Source organism: Diaphorina citri, unplaced genomic scaffold (genome assembly GCF_000475195.1).
Source record: "Diaphorina citri unplaced genomic scaffold, Diaci psyllid genome assembly version 1.1 scaffold652, whole genome shotgun sequence".
NCBI classification, from domain to species: Eukaryota; Metazoa; Arthropoda; class Insecta; order Hemiptera; family Psyllidae; genus Diaphorina; species Diaphorina citri.
Genome location: NW_007378085.1, coordinates 154,553 through 175,275, shown reverse-complemented (window position 1 = coordinate 175,275; position 20,723 = coordinate 154,553). Strand labels below are relative to the sequence as shown.

The window sequence follows — 20,723 nt, the reverse complement described above, 5'->3', positions numbered from 1 at the left end:
AACATTTAATATTGTATTGTTTCAAAATTTAAATCTTTAAAAATGACAATTTTTCTTAACTTGTAAGGCGCACTCTTGCGGAGCAAATACATTCACCACCATCACAGCAACCCTCAGAAAGAATCAAGAACCTGTTGTCACAATTTTTACAGGGCTAATTAGTTCGACGGTCAAACAACAAACGTACAAACGAAAAAACACTTTTAACAACACCTAATTAAAAAGTTTACGATCTCCTACTAGAACAATTAAGAATTTTATATTCCAAACAATATTTTTTGATGACTTTTATTTTTGGTTGACATCATACTGAGATTTGGTATTGACACATTTTTCATTCGTTGTTTTAATGGTCGGACGGTAATTATGAGGTTTTTATTGGTTTCATAAAAAAATATTATTGAAGGGGGAAAATGCTTCTTACGTTCTTAGAGCGGTGAATTTAATGGCTTAAAAAAAAAAAAAAAAAAAAATATTATTGAAGGGGGAAAATGCTTCTTACGTTCTTAGAGCGGTGAATTTAATGGCTTATTTTTTATGGTGCATTTTCGTAGTTGTTTTTTTTTTTCGAGGGGATGTTAAGTTTGTTGGTGACATTTCGAGGCTGAGATTGGAAGTGAAATAATGTCTATTGTTCCGATAGCCCGTTAAATGCACCGGATCGCAATGGATCTCTGAAGTTGAGCAAAGTTGCGCGTGGTTTGTTTTCGGATGGGTGACTATCGCGGGCTGCATAGATGCTAGCTTTTCCCGGTCTTAATCATACAGGGTGAGGTCAATGTGAGAAGGGGGGGTAGCATGTCGCCGAATGGAGGGTAACACCCCCGTCCCTAAAACCCTTAGGAGTTATAGAGTGACGTTAAATCCCTTCTTCTTTTTCTTCACCTTTTCCCGTGTACAGACGGGGTCGGCGTTTTTCGTCAGCCTCTCAATCAGCCATAACCAGGGTGATCGCTTTGGGCTGACATTTGGTTTTGGCTACAAATTTTACGGGGTGTTTATGTTTTTTTTTTCCAATCCCCCTGTTTGTCTTACTGTTTACCATCTATTTGGCCAGGTACTATGGTCACATGTGGCGACATGTGTTTCGAAAGTTGGCTGTGTACAAGAAAGGAGAGGAAACGATCAAACAGCCTGTGTATGTTGGTGATGTAGCTGCCGCTATCGTTGCTGCCTGCAAGGACCCCGATGCTGCAGGCAAAATCTACCAGGCAGTAGGGTAGGTATTTTGCAGGTTTAATCTCTCATATTCAATTATTTTACGGGTGGATGCCCTTCCCTCTCAACCTTTGCTATTTCTTTAGCAAGGGAAATTCAGGCTGGTATACTCCCTGTTTATAGTCCTCCAGCGAGACTAAGCTGGTCTACTCACTGTTTAAGGTCCCCCAGCCAGACCAGGGACGAGAAAAAAAAAGTGACGTTAAATCCCTATCAAACAAAAAGTATTGAAAGTTTCTACAAGGACTAGGAGTCCTTTTGGAAAAAAAAGGCTTCGATAAAGATAAAGTCGACATTAAGGACCCAGTAAAAATTTCGGAAGCCAGCCTAGTTAGCTTAGTTGGTAGTGCGTCTGCCTTGTAAGCGCTAGGCCGCGGGTTCGATTCCCGCCCGGGGCGGATTTTATCCTGATGGGATAATGTTCGTTCTCGGAACGGCTGGCTTTCTCCTATCCTGTCTTCCTTCTCTCTTCGATTTCGGGACTATAAGACCATAGCAGTTACAGTTCCCTCTGTCAAACCTCTTAAAAAAAAAATCAATTTGAACTTCACACAAGTTTTTTTTTTTTTAATCCCTGCCTGGCAAGTATGGTGGTTTTTGTAGCAATTAAGGTAAAAACACACTACTCATGACCTCACGTGAGCTAATGGGGAGTCAGAAAGATGTAGTTCAAAGTGTTCTCATAATATTGTAGGTACTTTCGTTCAGGACAGCCACACTACTATCACGCCACGTGAGCTTAGCTTTACTGTATGCCTTGGTCCCCAGAATATGTCATATAAGACTGCGGGGGGACTTTTCAGTCCTGTCCCAGCAGGATAAACAAGGTATATTCTATTCTACTTTTGTCATTTACAAAGACGTCATTTTGATATCAAAACATGTGCGAACCCACATCCCCCATACTTACATATGTACACAACTTCCATATTTAATTATTTACCTATGTAGAGGTAATTTCGTTCAGGACAGCTACACTACTATCACGCCACGTGAGCTTAGCTTTACTGTATGTCTTGGTCCCCAGAATATGTCAAAACATATAAGACTGCGGGGGGACTTTTCAGTCCTGTTCCAGCAGGATAAACAAGGTATATTCTATTCTACTTTTATCATTTACAAAGACGTCATTTTGATATCAAAACATGTGCGAACCCACATCCCCCATACTTATGTACACAACTTCCATATTTAATGTCATTCCAAAAACCACTATGTCATTCCCCACTACTTATTTTTTAACCCATCAAATATACGAGACCTTGTTTAGACTGCTGGGGTAAAGGGACTTTTCAGTCCTATTCGGGCAGGATAAACAAGGTATATTCTATTCTATTTAATTATTTACCCATGTAATGTAATTTTATTATAATATTTGATACATACCGAAGGCGCTATCTACTGGTCGGAACTCCTAGACTGGTTCATTGTGGTGATGAAGAAAGGAGAGCCCGGGATTTACGGGTACTATCGATACGATTTAAGATACGATCCCGTTATGCCACTCAAGCTTGTCATCAATGGATTATTCCCGGGATATCCCATGGGACATTTGACTCCGGAACGGGTCGAGAGGGTAAGTAATCGTAAGAGCACGGCGGAAATCTGGAGGCGGTGGGTTCGAGTCCAAAGTCAAGTCACTAAAAATTTTAGCGTAGTATGTTAAGCGTGGAGAACGACATTTGTGACAAGCAATTATTCTCAGCACAATTGAAATCCCTTTTATAAAGAAAGTAAAAGCTAACGTAAGTATCGTATTCTTGAAGTATCGTTATTATGTTTAAAGGCGGTCTCTTTCTCTGATCCCTTACATTGTGCCCGATGCCGTCCTCCATTTTAATTTTAGGACTAAGAGCACTAGCAAGTTATCGTATAAGTTTATCGTATTGTGAAAGTACATACTAACATTATATTTTAGCTCTATAAATGTATTGGCCCAAACCCCGATATTGGGTCTACCTACTCTGGGGGGGGTGGATAAATATCCTTGTAAATACCCAACTTTTCATTTATCCATCCTACTGGAAATGTTCTGTTTACCATTACCAAATATAAATAAAAAAGTATTTGTCTCAAAAAAAATCATCGTAAGACGGGAATGCGCATCCCTTGTAAGGTTGTAAGTGCTAGTTCGATTCCTACCCGGCCAAGCTTTTTATCCTAAACAGATAAGGGTTTCGTTCTCGGAACGGCTGGTTTTCTCCCATACTGTATTCCTTTTCTCTTCGATTTTTGGACAATAAGATTTCCCCTTGATAAAGATATAACAAAGATTGGTGCGAAGAGCCATTCAACTTGTAATTTTTTTTTGTAACCAAAAAACCAAATGTCAGCCCAAAGCAATCAGCAATCACCCCTATCTTTGGATTATTGAGAGGCTTGTCAAAAAACGCCGACCCCTTCTGGAACACAGGAAGAAGGCGAAGAAGCTTGCATGGCTTCATATTTGGATCCCCCCATTCAGGTCGTCTTATATTCGTCCGAATATTCATATACCTATTGGTCCGATTTCATTCCAGGAGTGTCACACAGACATCTTCCGTAAGAACCTCCCCACACTGGAAGACCTGGGAGTGACGCTTACTCACATTGAAGACCAAGCTCCCTGGGAACTCAGACCTATGGCTGCCTATCATATTACGAGGATGAGATTGGAAGAGTTTGAGAACCCGTTGCCCGCCCAACCCTGTGCCGATGTAAACTGGGTGTACTCCAGCACCACCCTGTATAGTATATGACGGCGTCGTCCCGGTCTCCCCTCCCTCCCTCCCTCAAAGGTACATAGATCATCGGATTTTTTTTTTTTTTTTTTTTTTAATACTACTTAAAACTTCACAGACAGGACAGAGTATTATGAAGACATACCAACCAATCTACTGATTGATCAATATGATGATGAAGATAGGAAAAAGGCAAATGTGAAGATAAAGATAAAAGGCCATCAAATATAAATGAGGGGAGACGAGAAGAGAATCCTATGAGGGAAAACGGGTTTTATTATCGCTCGATGTGTAATAACAAGTGGGGGGAAAAACAATGAAAACATGCTTTTATCATCCAAAATTCAAAATTTTTGATGGAATATAATATCTATCCAATTGCCATTCAAAATAAAGAAATGTACCGAGTTTCACGTGAATCCGTTCGGTAAAAATCACTCAAAAGGTACAAGATTTGACCCACATAGAACTCGAGTTAAACAAAGGTACTTAAGTAAGTATGTAAAAACCTTGTACGTGCTATTTTACGTTACCATTAGACCGACCAAAACATGCTTTGATGGCATTTTTATTAGTATAAGTAATATATGACTTTGATGGCAGTATACAACACACCTTTGAATTACTATGTTATCAATATCGCTATAGTAGTTAATTTCACTGTATAAATAAATTTATTATTTGTTTAAAACAACCAATTTTTTTCTTTCTATTCTTTGTTTTCTGGCTCTTGAAACTTGAAAGGAATTTTCCTTGCTGTTTAAAGGGAAAATTTTTCAAAAGAGACGCAAATAAATTGAAAATCCCTTTTTACAGTTTTAATCTTTACGTATGAGGTAAATTTTATTTTAAAATAAAAAGTCAATTCTCTATACACGTAAACACAAGTAGGCAGGCACTTATTTTATACATCACTAGTGGTAAAGGTAATAATATTAGTGAACATATCTACAAATTCAAAATGACAAAAGGTAGTCACTATTCAAGCGTTCTAGTTCAGAAAGACTTCCTGACTATAAGAACTGGAAAGCTGTTTTCCCTTCGTCCAAGTCAACAGAAAATCCTAGAAAAATTAACACTGAAAACAACACTCTGTACAATTTATTATGGGGAAGCAAAGTAGGTAAACGTCCTATGAATTTCACAATGTTCACTCTAGAATACGTATCATGAAACTACCCTGAGGTATTTTTTATTCATTACATTTTTTTAAATGCATATATATTCAACAAACATTTTTATGAAAGAAATTATGCATTAAAAATTTAATGAAAATGTTCATAAAACTCTGATGTAGGTTGGTTACTTGTAGGTAGCTACTATACTGACAAAAGGAAAAAGAACGAGGAACAATAAATAAGAGTGCTTATTTATACTGCTCACATAGGACTGAAAAGTCCCTTTACTCCAGCAGTAGGCTACTACTATTATTGTGGTCAAACTCTCAAATTATATTGAGGGGGAAAAAATCGTAATTTGTCAAAATTGGAGGAAAAACCACGCAAAGTCAGCAGGGATAGCACATTGAATGCTCCAGTTCCCAGTGGATTATTGAAGTTAAGCAACATTGCGCGTGGTTAGTACACGGATGGGTGACCGTCTGGTCAATCGCGTGTTGGCTTTTCCCAGCCTTTCTCAGGCTGGGTGAGGTGGGTAGCTTGTCGCCCAATAGAGGGTAAAACTCGGTCACTATAAACCTTAGCAGTTATTCAGTGACATCAAACCTCTATCAAGCAAAGGAGGAGCCAGCCAAGTTAGCTTGGAAGGTAGCGCGCCTGCTTTGTTAGCGCTAGGTCGCGGGTTCGATCCCCCGGGCGACCTTTATCCTAAACAGATGAGGTTCGTTCTCGGAACGGCTGGCTCCTATCTTGTCCTCTTTTCGATTTCCGGACGATAAGATCTCCGTTCTTAGAGCCCGTTCCTACTTGCGAGTTTCATCCGATTTTTTTCCGAATGACACACAATATTTCTGTAGGCAATGTAATTTAAATGAGACTGTTCCCACTACACACGACACGATTTTTTTCCAAACGAGAAGTGGGAACGGGCTCTTTTACAGTTCCCGTTATCAAACCTCTTTAAAAGGACTGTCAAAACCCTTAGTTAATCAGGACAGAACTGTCTAAAACTCAAAATTCATCAGGACAGAACTGTCTAAAACTCAAAATTCATCAGGACAGAACTGTCCAAAACTCAAGGTTTATCAGAACAGGACTGTCCGTTCATATCAGTTTACGGCTGAATATCTATCCGTCATATCAGGTTGATACTCGTACTAATAAAGAACTCATAGAACAGATCTATGAAACTCTCATTAACATTGACAATCTTCGTCATGGACATAAACAGGAAGAAAACGAAAATTGAGAGAGCAATAAAAAATCCCATTACAAAATCGAGTTTGAAAAAAGTACTAAAATTTATTTCATAAGAACAAATTAGTCATAAATTACTTTCTCCTAGCAATTCTTTTACTCTCTTTCGTTATCCATCTTTCTCTCCCAATGTCTCCCTGCCTAAACCGAAGCTCTCGCTCTCTCGCTTTTTTCCTTTCAAAAATGTCTAAAACTTATATACTTTTTGATATTTCCAGCGTTTTGAATAAATGCCAAGTTGGAGGAAAAAGAAGGAAAAAAAGGGAATAGGATCTGAAAGACGAGAGACGAAAGTTAAATAAATATGTCTAGGGAGGGGGAGCTTACCTTTCAAAAATGTCTAAAACTTATATACTTTTTGATATTTCCAGCGTTTTGAATAAATGCCAAGTTGGAGGAAAAAGAAGGAAAAAAGGGAATAGGATCTGAAAGACGAGAGACGAAAGTTAAATAAATATGTCTAGCGAGGGGAGAGCTTGGGAAGAAAATGCAGCTTTTCCTTTGTACACAGCTAAACAGGATGTTGGGAAAGTCTATGATGAAAGCTCTCTCGTAGACTACGCCTACATGGGATTTGGAAAACTTATTGTTATAGCAGGATAAACCGAGTATAGCAGAGATTTGTCTCATGATATTATATGCTAATCATAAAGACATTGCGGGGACCAAAGGATTCCATAGTGGCTATAATAAAAAAAAAAAAAATAATAATAATAATAAGACTGTCAAACCCATAGTTCATCAGGACAGAACTGTCCAAAACTCAAAATTCATCAGTACAGAACTGTCCAAAACTCAAAATTCATCAAAACAGAACTGTCCAATACTCAAGGTTTATTAGAACAGAACTGTCCAAAACTCGAGGTTAATCAGGATCAGGACTGTCCAAAACTGAAGGTTTCTCAGGAGTGTCAAACTCGGTGCACAGGTGCGGGCGTCTGTAACTCGAATATATAATCCATGGAGAGGGATCTCCTTATCGGATGAGACGGTGGAGGTGGGACAGGACATTTCCCATCCAGTGTGAACTGGGTGGACAGGCAGGAACCTATGGAGGAGTGGGCCCTTGCTGGGATGTCTCCTGTGGGGAAGAAGAAGAGAGGATGTTATTCAAAATTTGCTTATTTGGTATCAATTACCTACCCTAATCAGAAAAATTTGGCGCGAACGACCTATTTTCGGTAATTTAAAGAGCCCTAAAGCTCCAAATTGCCAGAGTCTGGCCTACAGTAAAGGTGGAAAATAAAGCTCGAGAGAGTGGGGGTGGCCCACCTAACACAGCCCTGCGGAAGACCTAGGTTCGATTCCCAATAGGTTTGAAAAATTTCCAACATAAAAAAAGTTTGATCAGCATGCAATTTCAAACATGTTATGGAAACTCTGTAAAAATCATGATTTATTCGGATTCAAGGGAATAAACAAGGGAAAAATGAGTTTTTATCAACTCACCCCATGTTAAGAGTAGTCCAAGGGATCAACTTACCATCTATAAGCTCAGGGTTATTAGTAGTGGGAGAGGAAACCTATGTAGGTAATTTTATTATAATATTTGATTACAGACCGAAGCGCTATCTACTGTCGGAACTCCTAGACTGGTTTCATGTGGTGATGAAGAAAGGAGAGCCGGATTACGGGTACTATCGATACGATTTAAGATACGATCCCGTTATGCCACTCAAGCTGTTCATCAATGGATTATTCCCGGGATATCCCATGGGACATTTGACTCCCGAACGTGTCGAGAGGGTAAGTAATCGTAAGAGCACGTTGGTGTTAACTCATTGGGACTAGATGCTCGGCTTTCTTCAGAAAGCATACGAGAAGAGTGTATCACAGGCTGAAATCAGATTAGAATATAAATTAGTTTCCTCTATCAAACCTCTCTACAAACTCAAAATCTGACGGGGGGGAATTAAAACAGGGAGTAGACCAGCTTAGTCTGGCTAGGGGACTTTAAACAGGGAGTAGACCAGCTTAGTCTGGCTAGGGGACATTAAACAGGGAGTAGACCAGCTTAGTCTGGCTGGGGGACTTTAAACTTTGAAAATACCAGCCTGAAATTTCCCTTGCTAAAGAAATAGCAAAGGTTGAGTGCGAAGGGCATCCACTCGCAACGTTTTTGTAGCCAAAGCAAAATGTCAGCCCAAAGCAATAGCCCTAGGGTTGATTAAGAGGCTGACGAAATACGCCAACGCCGTGTGAACATGGGAGAAGGCGAGGAAGAAGAAGACTCAAAATATGTAGTAGCCAGCCTAGTTAGCTTGGTTGGTAGTGCGTCTCCTTTGTAAGCGCTAGACCGCGGGTTCGATTCCCGCCCAGCGCGAATTTTATCCTGAACGGATAATGTTCGTATTGTTCGTTCTCGGAATGGCAGGCATTTCTCCTATCCTGTCTTCCTTCTCTCTTCGCTTTCGGGATGATAAGACCTTAGTAGTTACAGTTCTCTCTGTCAAACCTCTTGAAAAATTACAATACTTGATACTCTATGCTTATTACTTTACGCTCAATTCTTACAATACTTAATTCCTTTTTAAAAGAAAGTAAAAGCTAAGTAAGTATCGTATTTGAAGTATCGTATTATGTTAAGGCGGTCTCTTCCTGATCCCTTATGTGCCGCGTCCATTTTAATTTAGGACTATAGCACTGCAAGTATCGTATTAAGTATCGTATTTGAAAGTACATACTAAACTTATATTTAGCTCATAATAATGTATGGCCCCCGATATTGTCTCTACTGTTAAATTTTTTGTAATACCTACTTTTCATTGTATCCTACTGAAAATGTTCTGTTACCATTACCAAATATAAATAAAAAGTATTTGTCTCAAAAAAAAAAATCGTAAGAGGGAATGCGCATCCCTTGTAAGGTTGTAAGTGCTAGTTCGATTCCTACCCGGCGCAAGCTTTTATCCTAAACAGATAAGGTTTCGTTCTCGGAACGGCTGGTTTTCTCCCATACTGTATTCCTTTTCTCTTCGATTTTGGAACAATAAGATTTCCCTTGATAAAGATATAACAAAGATTGAGTGCGAAGAGCATCCACTTGTATTTTTTTTGTAACCAAAACCAAATGTCAGCCCAAAGCAATCAGCAATCACCCTATCTTGGACTTATTGAGAGGCTGTCAAAAAACGCCGACCCCTTCTGAACACAGGAAGAAGGCGAAGAAGCCTTGCATGGCTTCATATTTGGATCCCCCCATTCAGGTCGTCTTATATTCGTCCGAATACATATTCATATTGTGGCGCTCACAACAACACTCAACACAAATATAATCTTACATAGAAAACGCAGGTTCTCGTTTCTCCACAATTTCCATCTCTGAAGTTTAAATAACACTTCCAAATTCTTGGCCAGCACCTGAGAGCTATGTCTAACTGATGAGTTCAAATAAGAACGAAACGCGTCTTAGGCTGCTCCCAGGTGTTGGCTAAAATATACCTATTGGTCCGATTTCCATTCCAGGAGTGTCACACAGACATCTTCCGTAAGAACCTCCCCACACTGGAAGACCTGGGAGTGACGCTTACTCACATTGAAGACCAAGCTCCCTGGGAACTCAGACCTATGGCTGCCTATCAATATTACGAGGATGAGATTGGAGAGTTTGAGAAACCCGTGCCGCCCAACCCTGTGCCGATGTAAACTGGGGTGTACTCAGCAAAATTTATCTAGGTGAAATAATCGGGGAACGATGTTTGTGACAAGCATTTAAATATGCTTAACACAATTAAAATTCCTTTTTTTCCTATAGTAGATGTCCTAATAGGACTGATGAGATTAGATGGAAAGCTAGGAGAATGAGAGTCAAAATACTTAGTACCTACTTTATGCTCAATTCTTACAACTTTATGCTCAATACTTAATACTCAAAATACTTTATGGTTAATACTTACAACTATAGTAGATGTCCTAATAGGACTGATGAGATTGGATGGAAAGCTAGGAGAATGAGAGTCAAAATACTTAGTACTTTATGCTCAACTCTTACAACTTTATGCTCAATACTTACAACTATAGTAGATGTCCTAATAGGACTGATGAGATTAGATGGAAAGCTAGGAGAATGAGAGTCAAAGATGACATCGTCTGAATCCATGTGTAGGATGCTCTCTTGACTTCCAGTGAACTGAAGAGGAGAGAAAACAGAAAGTAAAATTAATAAATGGTAAAAACAAATTATTGTTTAAAACATCAATAAACGATTTCAAAAAAAAAAAAAGTTAAAGTGCGTGGGATGACATTAGATATTCTTGCTGTTCTATTAGCACAGGTCCCGGGTTTGATTCCCAGCGGGGTCGAACTTTTGTTCGCTGTGCTTAGAGTTCGGGGTACACTTAGCTTCGTAAGGAGAATTGAGTGGCTGCTTCAATCGAGTAGTGACCAGCGGCGAATGTGCCAATATCTACAAATTCAAAATGACAAAAGGTAGTCACTATTCAAGCGTTCTAGTTCAGAAAGACTTCCTGACTATAAGAACTGGAAAGCTGTTTTCCCTTCGTCCAAGTCAACAGAAAATCCTAGAAAAATTAACACTGAAAACAACACTCTGTACAATTTATTATGGGGAAGCAAAGTAGGTAAACGTCCTATGAATTTCACAATGTTCACTCTAGAATACGTATCATGAAACTACCCTGAGGTATTTTTTATTCATTACATTTTAGAAAAATTAACACTGAAAACAACACTCTGTACAATTTATTATGGGGAAGCAAAGTAGGTAAACGTCCTATGAATTTCACAATGTTCTCTCTAGAATACCTATCATGAAACTACCCTGAGGTATTTTTTATTCATTACATCTTTTAAATGCATATATATTCAACAAACATTTTTATGAAAGAAATTATGCATTAAAAATTTAATGAAAATGTTCATAAAACTCTGATGTAGGTTGGTTACTTGTAGGGCATATATATTCAACAAACATTTTTATGAAAGAAATTATGCATTAAAAATTTAATGAAAATGTTCATAAAACTCTGATGTAGGTTGGTAACTTGTAGGTAGCTACTATATTGACAAAAGGAAAAAGAACGAGGAACAATAAATAAGAGTGCTTATTAACTTACTCGTACTTGTAGGTAGCTACTATACTGACAAAAGGAAAAAGAACGAGGAACAATAAATAAGAGTGCTTATTTATACTGCTCACATAGGACTAAAAAGTCCCTTTACTCCAGCAGTAGGCTACTACTATTATTGTGGTCAAATTCTCAAATTGTATTGAGGGGGAAAAAATCGTAATTTGTCAAAATTGGAGGAAAAACCACGCAAAGTCAGCAGGGATAGCACATTGAATGCTCCAGTTCCCAGTGGATTACTGAAGTTAAGCAACACTGGGCGTGGTTAGTACACGGATGGGTGACCGTCTGGTCAATCGCACTCAGGCTGGGTGAGGTGGGTAGCTTATCGCCCAATAGAGGGTAAAACTCGGTCACTATAAACCTTAGCAGTTATTCAGTGACATCAAACCTCTATCAAACAAAGGAGGAGCCAGCCAAGTTAGCTTGGAAGGTAGCGCCCCTGCTTTGTTAGCGTGAGGGTAAAACTCGGTCACTATAAACCTTAGCAGTTATTCAGTGACATCAAACCTCTATCAAACAAAGGAGGAGCCAGCCAAGTTAGCGCTTGGAAGGTAGCGCGCCTGCTTTGTTAGCGCTAGGTCGCGGGTTCGATCCCCCGGGCGACCTTTATCCTAAACAGATGAGGTTCGTTCTCGGAACGGCTGGCTCTCTCCTATCTTGTACTCTTTTCGATTTCGGGACGATGAGACTGTTCCCACTACACACGATACGATTTTTTTCCGAACGAGAAGTGGGAACGCGCTCTTTTACTCAAAATTTGAGAGAGGATGTTATTCAAAATTTGCTTATTTGGTATCAATTACCTACCCTAATCAGAAAAATTTGGCGCGAACGACCTGAGGATGTTATTCAAAATTTGAGAGAGGATGTTATTCAAAATTTGCTTATTTGGTATCAATTACCTACCCTAATCAGAAAAATTTGGCCTACAGTAAAATTGCCAGAGTCTGGCCTACAGTAAAGGAGAAAAATAAAGCTCGAGAGAGTGGGGGTGGCCTCCCCAACACAGCCCTACGGAAGACCTAGGACACCTAGGTTCGATTCCCAATAGGTTTGAAAAATTTCCAACATAAAAAAAAGTTTGATCAGCATGCGATTTCGAACATGCTATGGAAACTCTGTAAAGATCATGATTTATTCTGATTCAAGGGAATAAATAAGGGAAAAATGAGTTTTTATCAACTCATCCCATGTTAAGAGTAGTCCAAGGGATCAACTTACCATCTATAAGCTCAGGGTTATTAGGAGTGGGAGAGGAGAGGGCTAGAGCTGGTGTTAACTCATTGGGACTAGATGCTCGGCTTTCTTCAGAAAGCATACGAGAAGAGTGTATCACAGGCTGAAATCAGATTAGAATACCAATTAGTTTCCTCTATCAAACCTCTCTACAAACTCAAAATCTGACTGGGGGAATTAAAACAGCATGTAATCAGGAGTGACTTGTTTTCCATTTCGAATCATGAGGAGTGGATTGAGAAGTCGAATACTGAGGAAATTGAATGTCTGAAAGAATCGGAAACCAAATGTGAATAAGCCATCCAAGTTAGCATGAAAGCGCGCTTGTAAGCGCTAGATCACGGGTTCGATTTCCGCCCTGGGACAAACTTTATTCTAAACAGATAAAGTTCGTTCTCGGAACGGCTGGCTTTCTCCTATCCTGTCCCCCTTCCCTCTTCGATTTCGATAATTCAAAATTGAAGAGAGGATGTTATTCAAAATTTGCTTATTTGGTATCAATTACCTACCCTAATCAGAAAAATTTGGCGCGAACGACTTATTTTCGGTAATTTAAAGAGCCCTAAAGCTTCAAATTGCCAGAGTCTGGCCTACAGTAAAGGAGAAAAATAAAGCTCGAGAGAGTGGGGGTGGCCTCCCTAACACAGCCCTGCGGAAGACCTAGGTTCGATTCCCAATAGGTTTGAAAAATTTCCAACATAAAAGTTTGATCAGCATGCGATTTCGAACATGCTATGGAAACTCTGTAAAGATCATGATTTATTCTGATTCAAGGGAATAAATAAGGGAAAAGTGAGTTTTTATCAAGTCATCCCATGTTAAGAGTAGTCCAAGGGATCAACTTACCATCTATAAGCTCAGGGTTATTAGTAGTGGGAGAGGAGAGAGCTAGAGCTGGTGTTAACTCATTGGGACTAGATGCTCGGCTTTCTTCAGAAAGCATACGAGAAGAGTGTATCACAGGCTGAAATCAGATTAGAATACCAATTAGTTCCCTCCATCAAACCTCTTTACAAACTCAAAATCTGACTGGGAGACATAAAACAAGGAGTAGACCAGCTTAGTCTGGCTGGGGGACTTTAAACATTGAAGATACCAGCCTGAAATTTCCCTTGCTAAAGAAATAGCAAAGGTTGAGTGCGAAGGGCATCCACTTGCAAAGTTTTAGCCAAAGACAAATGTCAGCCCAAAGCAATCACCCTAGTTAGGGCTGATTGAGGGGCTGACGAAAAACGTCGACCCCGTTAGTACACGGTAGAATAAGAGGAAGAAGGAGATTCAAAATACTTGGTACTTTTTTTTTAGCATTGGTAATGGCCTTTGGCCTAACCATACAGCCAGCTACAAAGTTTTAGCCAAAGACAAATGTCAGCCCAAAGCAATCACCCTAGTTAGGGCTGATTGAGGGGCTGACGAAAAACGTCGACCCCGTCTGTACACGGTAGAATAAGAGGAAGAAGGAGATTCAAAATACTTGGTACTTTTTTTTTAGCATTGGTCCTTTGGCCTAACCATACAGCCTTTGGCCTAACCATGGCCTTTGGCCTAACCATACAGCCAGCTAACTTAGTACTTTATGCTCAATACTTACAACTTTATGGTTAATACTTACAACTATAGTAGATGTCCTAATAGGACTGATGAGATTAGATGGAAAGCTAGGAGAATGAGAGTCAAAGATGACATCGTCTGAGTCCATGTGTAGGATGCTCTCTTGACTTCCAGTGAACTGAGGAGGTAAAATAGAAAATAAAGTACACACACACACACACACACACACACACACACACACACACACACACACACACACACACACACACACACACACACACACACACACACACACACACACACACACACACACACACACACACACACACACACACACACACACACACACACACACACACACACACACACACACACACAAGTATCCATAAATTAAAATAACCTAAGTAAAAAAGTCTGTAGGTACTCACCACAAAGCCATAGTGTTTCAAGATATCCATCTTGCACATAGGGCATGTTCTATGTTCTAGGAGCCAGGGGTCTATGCAGTTCTTATGATACTCGTGTTTACATGGTAGAATACGCACGATGTCGGATGGCTTGTAGAACTCGATGCAGATAGCACAGCATTCACCATCCCCTGAGATTTCCTGCAAAATAAAAATAAATAACAGTTAATATGTAAAAAAAAAAGTTATAACTACTACTTAAGTAATGTCCATAATATTCCATGTCACAAAAATATCAACGTTTATCAAGAGGTTTGTTAGAGAGAACACTGTAGTAATATCAAGCGTGCCGCAAGGCGCGCGAACGTCAAGAGTACGAAGCGCCGATATTAATATCTACATATATCACAGAAACATGAACTTCTTTCAAGAGTTTTGACAGAAGGAACACTGTAAAGGTGTGTTCGGCCAGCCTAGTTAGCTTGAAAGGTAGCGCGTCTGCCTTGTAGGCGCTAGGCCGCGGGTTCGATTCCCGCCCGGGGCGGATTTTATCCTGATGGTATAATGTTCGTTCTCGGAATGGCTGACTTTCCCTCTAGTATGGATCTACTTACTTTATCTTCACCCTTGATGTGTTTGGTGGGAATTTTGGACAACGCCTTCTTGGCAGCACTACACAAGCGTCTCTGTGAAAACAAAACAAGGAATTGATTACCTAGTTTGAAGAGGGGACGAAAAACAGGTGCGCCAATTCCACAGATAGTTGACCGGCGCGTCGATCGATGTCGACTGAACCGTCCACACTGCCTCTACAACATTGATTCACCTCGTTGATCAACATCGATCCACCTCGTTGATCAACATCGATCGATGCCGGTTGGCTATGTATGGACACACCTTAAGAGTTCCAATCGATGTCAATCGACTTCGGTCAACTGTAGTTGACGCCTTCTTGGCAGCACTACACAAGCGTCTCTGTGAAAACAAAACAAGGAATTGATTACCTAGTTTGAAGAGGGGACGAAAAACAGGAGCGCCAATTCCACAGATAGTTGACCGGCGCGTTGATCGATGTCGACTAAACCGTCCACACTGCCTCTACAACATTGATTCACCTCGTTGATCAACATCGATCCACCTCGTTGATCAACATCGATCGATGCCGGTTGGCTATGTGTGGACACACCTTAAGAGTTCCAATCGATGTCAATCGACTTCGGTCAACTGTAGTTAAGTTTTCTCAAGAAAGACACCTACCACTTTTGTACGAAGTACCTACTCTTGAGAGTAGATAAATTTCGAGTTCGATGTTTGTTTATAGGTAAAATATGTAAATAGGTCAATTTTTCCTTTTCGCCCTTAATGATGGGTTTTGGAGGACCAACATCAGTTTAAACTATAAAGTATAATACATACTCGTATATTAAACTAAGGCACATGGTGAACTAGAAATGTCAAAAACACACAAAAAACAAGAAAAATGATCTTGCATCCCTTCCTATCACCCTCTTTTTCCTTCTCCCCTCCTTGCATCCGTTCTCATTTCTCCTACCTCCTCCCATTCCTACATTCGTCCTCATTCTTTCACCTCCTATTTCTCACCCACCTCCTCTACACTTCCTTCTCCTCCATTCCCAAAATTTCTCACCCTCTTCTCTTCATTTGGTCTCATTATTCCTTCTCCTCCCATTGCCAAGTTCTCATCCTCCTCCTCTTCCTACCTCTCCCACTCCTCTCCTATATTTCCATCTCCTCCCTCCTCCTCTTCATTCGTTCTGATCCCCAATTCCCCCAACCCCCCCCCCCCCCTCCTCCTCCTCCTCCTCCTCTATTCCCAATTTCTCCCCCTCCTTTTCGTTCACTCTCATCCCTTCTTCTTCTCCTATCTCTCCTCCTCTACATTTCCTTCTTCTCCCTCCTCCTCCTCCTCCTCCTCATTCGTTCTCATCCCTTCTCTTCTTATTTCTTCTTCTCCATTCCCAATTTCTCACCCTCCTCTTCTTCATTCTGTCTCATCCCTTCTCCTCCTATCTCTCCCCCTGGTCCTCTACATTTCCTTCTTCTTCTCCTCCTCCTCATTCGTTCTCATCCCTTCTCTTCTTTTTTCTTCTCCTCCATTCCCAATTTCTCACCATTTCTCATTTCCTCCTCCTCCTCCTCCTTTTCATTCGTTCTCATCCCCTTCTCCTCCTATCCCCCCTCCTTCCATTCCCTATTTCTCACCCATTTTCAAAGTCTCCACAGTTCCTACCTAGATTGCCAAGCGTTTGGCATTTTCAAGTTCATTTCCCCCTCCCTCTTTTGAAAAGTTTACGTATTGACATTTCCGTTCTTTTTACCGAGCTTTCATTTTTCAGTTTTGTTTAGTTAAAAAAAAAAAATGCTGTCGACATTTTAGCAAAATGTCAAAGGGGAGAGATTTGTGATAATTTATGTACGTACGTAGGTAGATGTTTTTTTTTTTTTTTTTTTTTCTCAGATACATACATAGGTACCTACCTGTTTTACGTCAGTAAGCTGCACCTTTTCCTTCCCAGTCTTACTATCTCCTTTTGGTTGAAAAAAAAACTAATAAAATTGTCCATTTCCGGGTATCCCTTGATTTGTTTTTCGACTTCTTCTTCATAATGGGTATTTTTTTTTCTATTATAGGTAGCTAAATTTGAAATGCCCTTTAGAAATGGATCTATGGACCATATTTAATTACCTACCTATGTATAGTAAAATTCTAAAAAAAAAAAAAAAAAAAAAAAAAACTAGGTACATATGTCACAAAGAGTGACCCTGACGCCTTACTAGGTACCTGTAATATTGATGAAACGGGTAAACTGGCTAAGGAATTACCTAATTACCATACAATGCTAATAGCACGATTCCTCATTAACGCTTCAGGAATGTCCTCAACCTAACATGCAAATCCATGCATATGTAATTATTGGAAAAACCTATATGGGGAAATGTATGTAGGTTGGTATTTCTATTGATAACGTCATATATAGGTATATATTCAGGTACATACGTAGGTAAGTATAAGGATTCCCCTTTTATTTTATAAGACCAGTCATCACTATCAGGTAGATCTGACAGGTCTACGTTTTAATTTTCAGGATAAATCAAATTCAATCCCACCAAAATCTTGACCAAAATGTTCAAAACCCCATAACGTGTGTCATGCGCAGAAACCAAAACTCGTCGAACATTGGACCCGAAACAGGATGCGAAATCTCACTAATATAAAACAATAGAGAGAGAGAGAGAAAGCAAACCGATAATACCCGGAACGGAACGCTCTCTCATTCTCTTCCTCTCTCCCTCTTATCCGATTTCTCTATTTTCCTTCTCTCTCTCTCTCTCTCTCATGTTTCCTGTTGATGCTCCCATTTGATATTGTCTCTCTCTTTTTCATTTCATTTCTCTCTTTCTCAATTTTCTCTCCCTCCCTCTCTCTTCATCTCTCTCTCTCTCCATCTGACGGAATCCTAGACTTGTGTGACGTTTGGTGAGACTCTGATCTACAGGGTGATCAAAAATTGTTGGAACGTCTTCAATAGTTTAACAATATTTATCACGAGTAGGTACTGGGGTACGGTACAAATAATGACAATAATAATAAAAACGCAAATTGTGATTATTTCGCGGCCACAACTAGCGGTCTAAAAAATAATCTGTGGAATATGGCATCCATTGTAGTATTCATACATTTCATAGCACTTTTGTATGGCTGATCCTACCACAGTTTTCAGTTAATCCAGAGTTTAAGAAATACTGCCTGTGTAAATCAAATGGCGGTGACGTCAAAGACAGCCCTGGACACTGTGTTAACTCGCAGTGGTAAGTTCGGCCATAACTGTTATTTCAAAAATTAAAAAAAATAGGTAAATAAAATTGAAAAAAAAAAATTGCCTACACATCAGTCTCAGGACTTTGCGAACGGCCTGCGCGGCTGATGATTTGCTGACGAATTAATAAGATGACAAAAAATTAACAATGAACGAGGCTCGAACGCCAATGTGAATGTAATCCGACAGACCTCGGCCATAACCCTTTCGCTAGAAGAGATCAACAACAAGAGTGAAATGAAAAAGAAACTACAAAAGTACAAAATCTTGCAAACAATAACGATAAGACCTCTTTAATAATGAAACATGAAATACGAGTAAATCAAGAAACATAAGAAGATATAATTATATCAAAATCAAATCATGGTTACGAAAATATCGAGAAAAACAAAACCACATTTTTGGAACGTGTAAATAAAAATCGAAAAAATCCCCCAGAGTTACCTCCTCAAATTCAAATTTCAAACAACCGTAGAAATAAGCTAGTTAACAAGTTTGCCCCTGTATCAATTATTGACTCGGATCCAAAAACACATACTGCACTTGTAATGCCGCCACTGGTCGCTACTCGATTAAAGTAGCTACTCAATTGTCCTCACGAGGCTGAGTGCACCCCGAACTCCAAGCACCTCGGCCCCGCCGGGAATCGAACTCGGACCTCCTGCGTGCAAGCCTAGTGTGATACCCACTCGGCCACGGAGGTTGCTTTATAAGAAGATATAATTATATAGTAGAAGGTTCCCAGAAATATAGGTATATACCCGAGATTTTCACAGAGGGTTAAAGCTGTGACCACACAAAGTCCGTCACCGAACGATGTGAATTTATTGCAAATCGATATGTGGATCGTCTTTCAGCGGCCGGTCGACTATGTGTGGACACACCTTTACTTACCATTATTGAACCATTAAATCCGACAGACCTCGGCCATAACCCTTTCGCTAGAAGAGATCAACAACAAGAGTGAAATGAAAAAGAAACTACAAAAGTACAAAATCAATATCTTGCAAACAATAACGATAGTAATAATATTATGGTAATATAATAATAATGTAGGAAATTCAAGTATGCAAGCTTATTTAGTACTTCCAACTTTTTTATTAATTAGAAATCATCTTTATTTAATAGTGCTGAGGATGCTCGCATAGGACTGAAAAGTCCCTTTACTCCAGCAGTAGGCTACTACTATTATTGTGGTCAAATTCTCAATTTATAGCTCGCATAGGACTGAAAAGTCCCTTTACTCCAGCAGTAGGCTACTACTATTATTGTGGTCAAACTCTCAAATTATATTGAGGGGGAAAAAATCGTAATTTGTCAAAATTGGAGGAAAAAAAACCACGCAAAGTCAGCGGGGATAGTACATTGAATGCTCCAGTTCCCAGTGGATTACTGAAGTTAAGCAACACTGCGCGTGGTTAGTACACGGATGGGTGACCGTCTGGTCAATCGCGTGCTGGATTTTCCCAGCCTTAGTACTTGTAGGTAGCTACTATACTGACAAAAGGAAAAAGAACGAGGAACAATAAATAAGAGTGCTTATTTATACTGCTCACATAGGACTGAAAAGTCCCTTTACTCCAGCAGTAGGCTACTATTGTGGTCAAACTCTCAAATTATATTGAGGCTATTATTGTGGTCAAACTCTCAAATTATATTGAGGGGGAAAAATCGTAATTTGTCAAAATTGGAGAAAAAAAAACACGCAAAGTCAGCGGGGATAGTACATTGAATGCTCCAGTTCCCAGTGGATTACTGAAGTTAAGCAACATTGCGCGTGGTTAGTACACGGATGGGTGACCGTCTGGTCAATCGCGTGCTGGCTTTTCCCAGCCTTTCTCAGGCTGGGTGAGGTCATTAGGTATAAGAAGGCTGGTAGCTTGTCGCCCAATAGAGGGTAAAACTCGGTCACTATAAACCTTAGCAGTTATTCAGTGACATCAAACCTCTATCAAACAAAGGAGGAGCCAGCCAAGTTAGCTTGGAAGGTAGCGCCCCTGCTTTGTTAGCGTTAGGTCGCGGGTTCGATCCCCCGGGCGACCTTTATCCTAAACAGATGAGGTTCGTTCTCGGAACGGCTGGCTCTCTCCTATCTTGTACTCTTTTCGATTTCGGGACGATGAGACTGTTCCCACTACACACGATACGATTTTTTTCCGAACGAGAAGTGGGAACGCGCTCTTTTACAGTTCCCACTATCAAATCTTGACTTAAAAAAAAAAAAAAATAAAAAAAATAAGACTGTCAAACCCAAAGTTCATCAGGACAGAACTGCCAAAAACTCAAA

General features: G+C 39.8%; 1 protein-coding gene and 2 long non-coding RNA genes across 3 annotated transcripts; 2 read left to right on the top strand and 1 right to left on the bottom strand.

Annotated features, from left to right (window-relative positions):
• Positions 1-1,044: 1,044 nt before the first annotated feature.
• LOC103510873 (NADH dehydrogenase [ubiquinone] 1 alpha subcomplex subunit 9, mitochondrial-like) lies at positions 1,045-9,976 on the top strand. The gene is made up of 3 exons (XM_026824816.1): positions 1,045-1,219; positions 7,873-8,059; positions 9,779-9,976. The coding sequence occupies exons 1-3, from the start codon at positions 1,071-1,073 to the stop codon at positions 9,956-9,958; spliced, it is 516 nt and encodes a 171-aa protein (XP_026680617.1). The 5' UTR covers positions 1,045-1,070; the 3' UTR covers positions 9,959-9,976.
• Positions 9,977-10,986: 1,010 nt separating this feature from the next.
• LOC113468135 lies at positions 10,987-20,467 on the top strand. Its single transcript, XR_003391990.1, has 4 exons — positions 10,987-11,209; positions 11,308-11,322; positions 11,401-11,833; positions 20,425-20,467. It is a non-coding gene; the product is annotated as an uncharacterized LOC113468135 (long non-coding RNA).
• On the bottom strand, positions 11,523-12,005 carry LOC113468136. Its single transcript, XR_003391991.1, has 2 exons — positions 11,911-12,005; positions 11,523-11,791 (listed from the first exon to the last, which is right to left on the bottom strand). It is a non-coding gene; the product is annotated as an uncharacterized LOC113468136 (long non-coding RNA).
• Positions 20,468-20,723: the final 256 nt, after the last annotated feature.

Coding starts and splice junctions, on each gene's coding strand:
- LOC103510873 (XM_026824816.1), top strand. CDS start 1,071: ATGTGGCGACATGTGTTTCGAAAGTTGGCTGTGTACAAGAAAGGAGAG. Junction 1,220..7,872: donor AAAATCTACCAGGCAGTAGG/GTAGGTATTTTG, acceptor ATTTGATTACAG/ACCGAAGCGCTATCTACTGT. Junction 8,060..9,778: donor CTCCCGAACGTGTCGAGAGG/GTAAGTAATCGT, acceptor TTTCCATTCCAG/GAGTGTCACACAGACATCTT.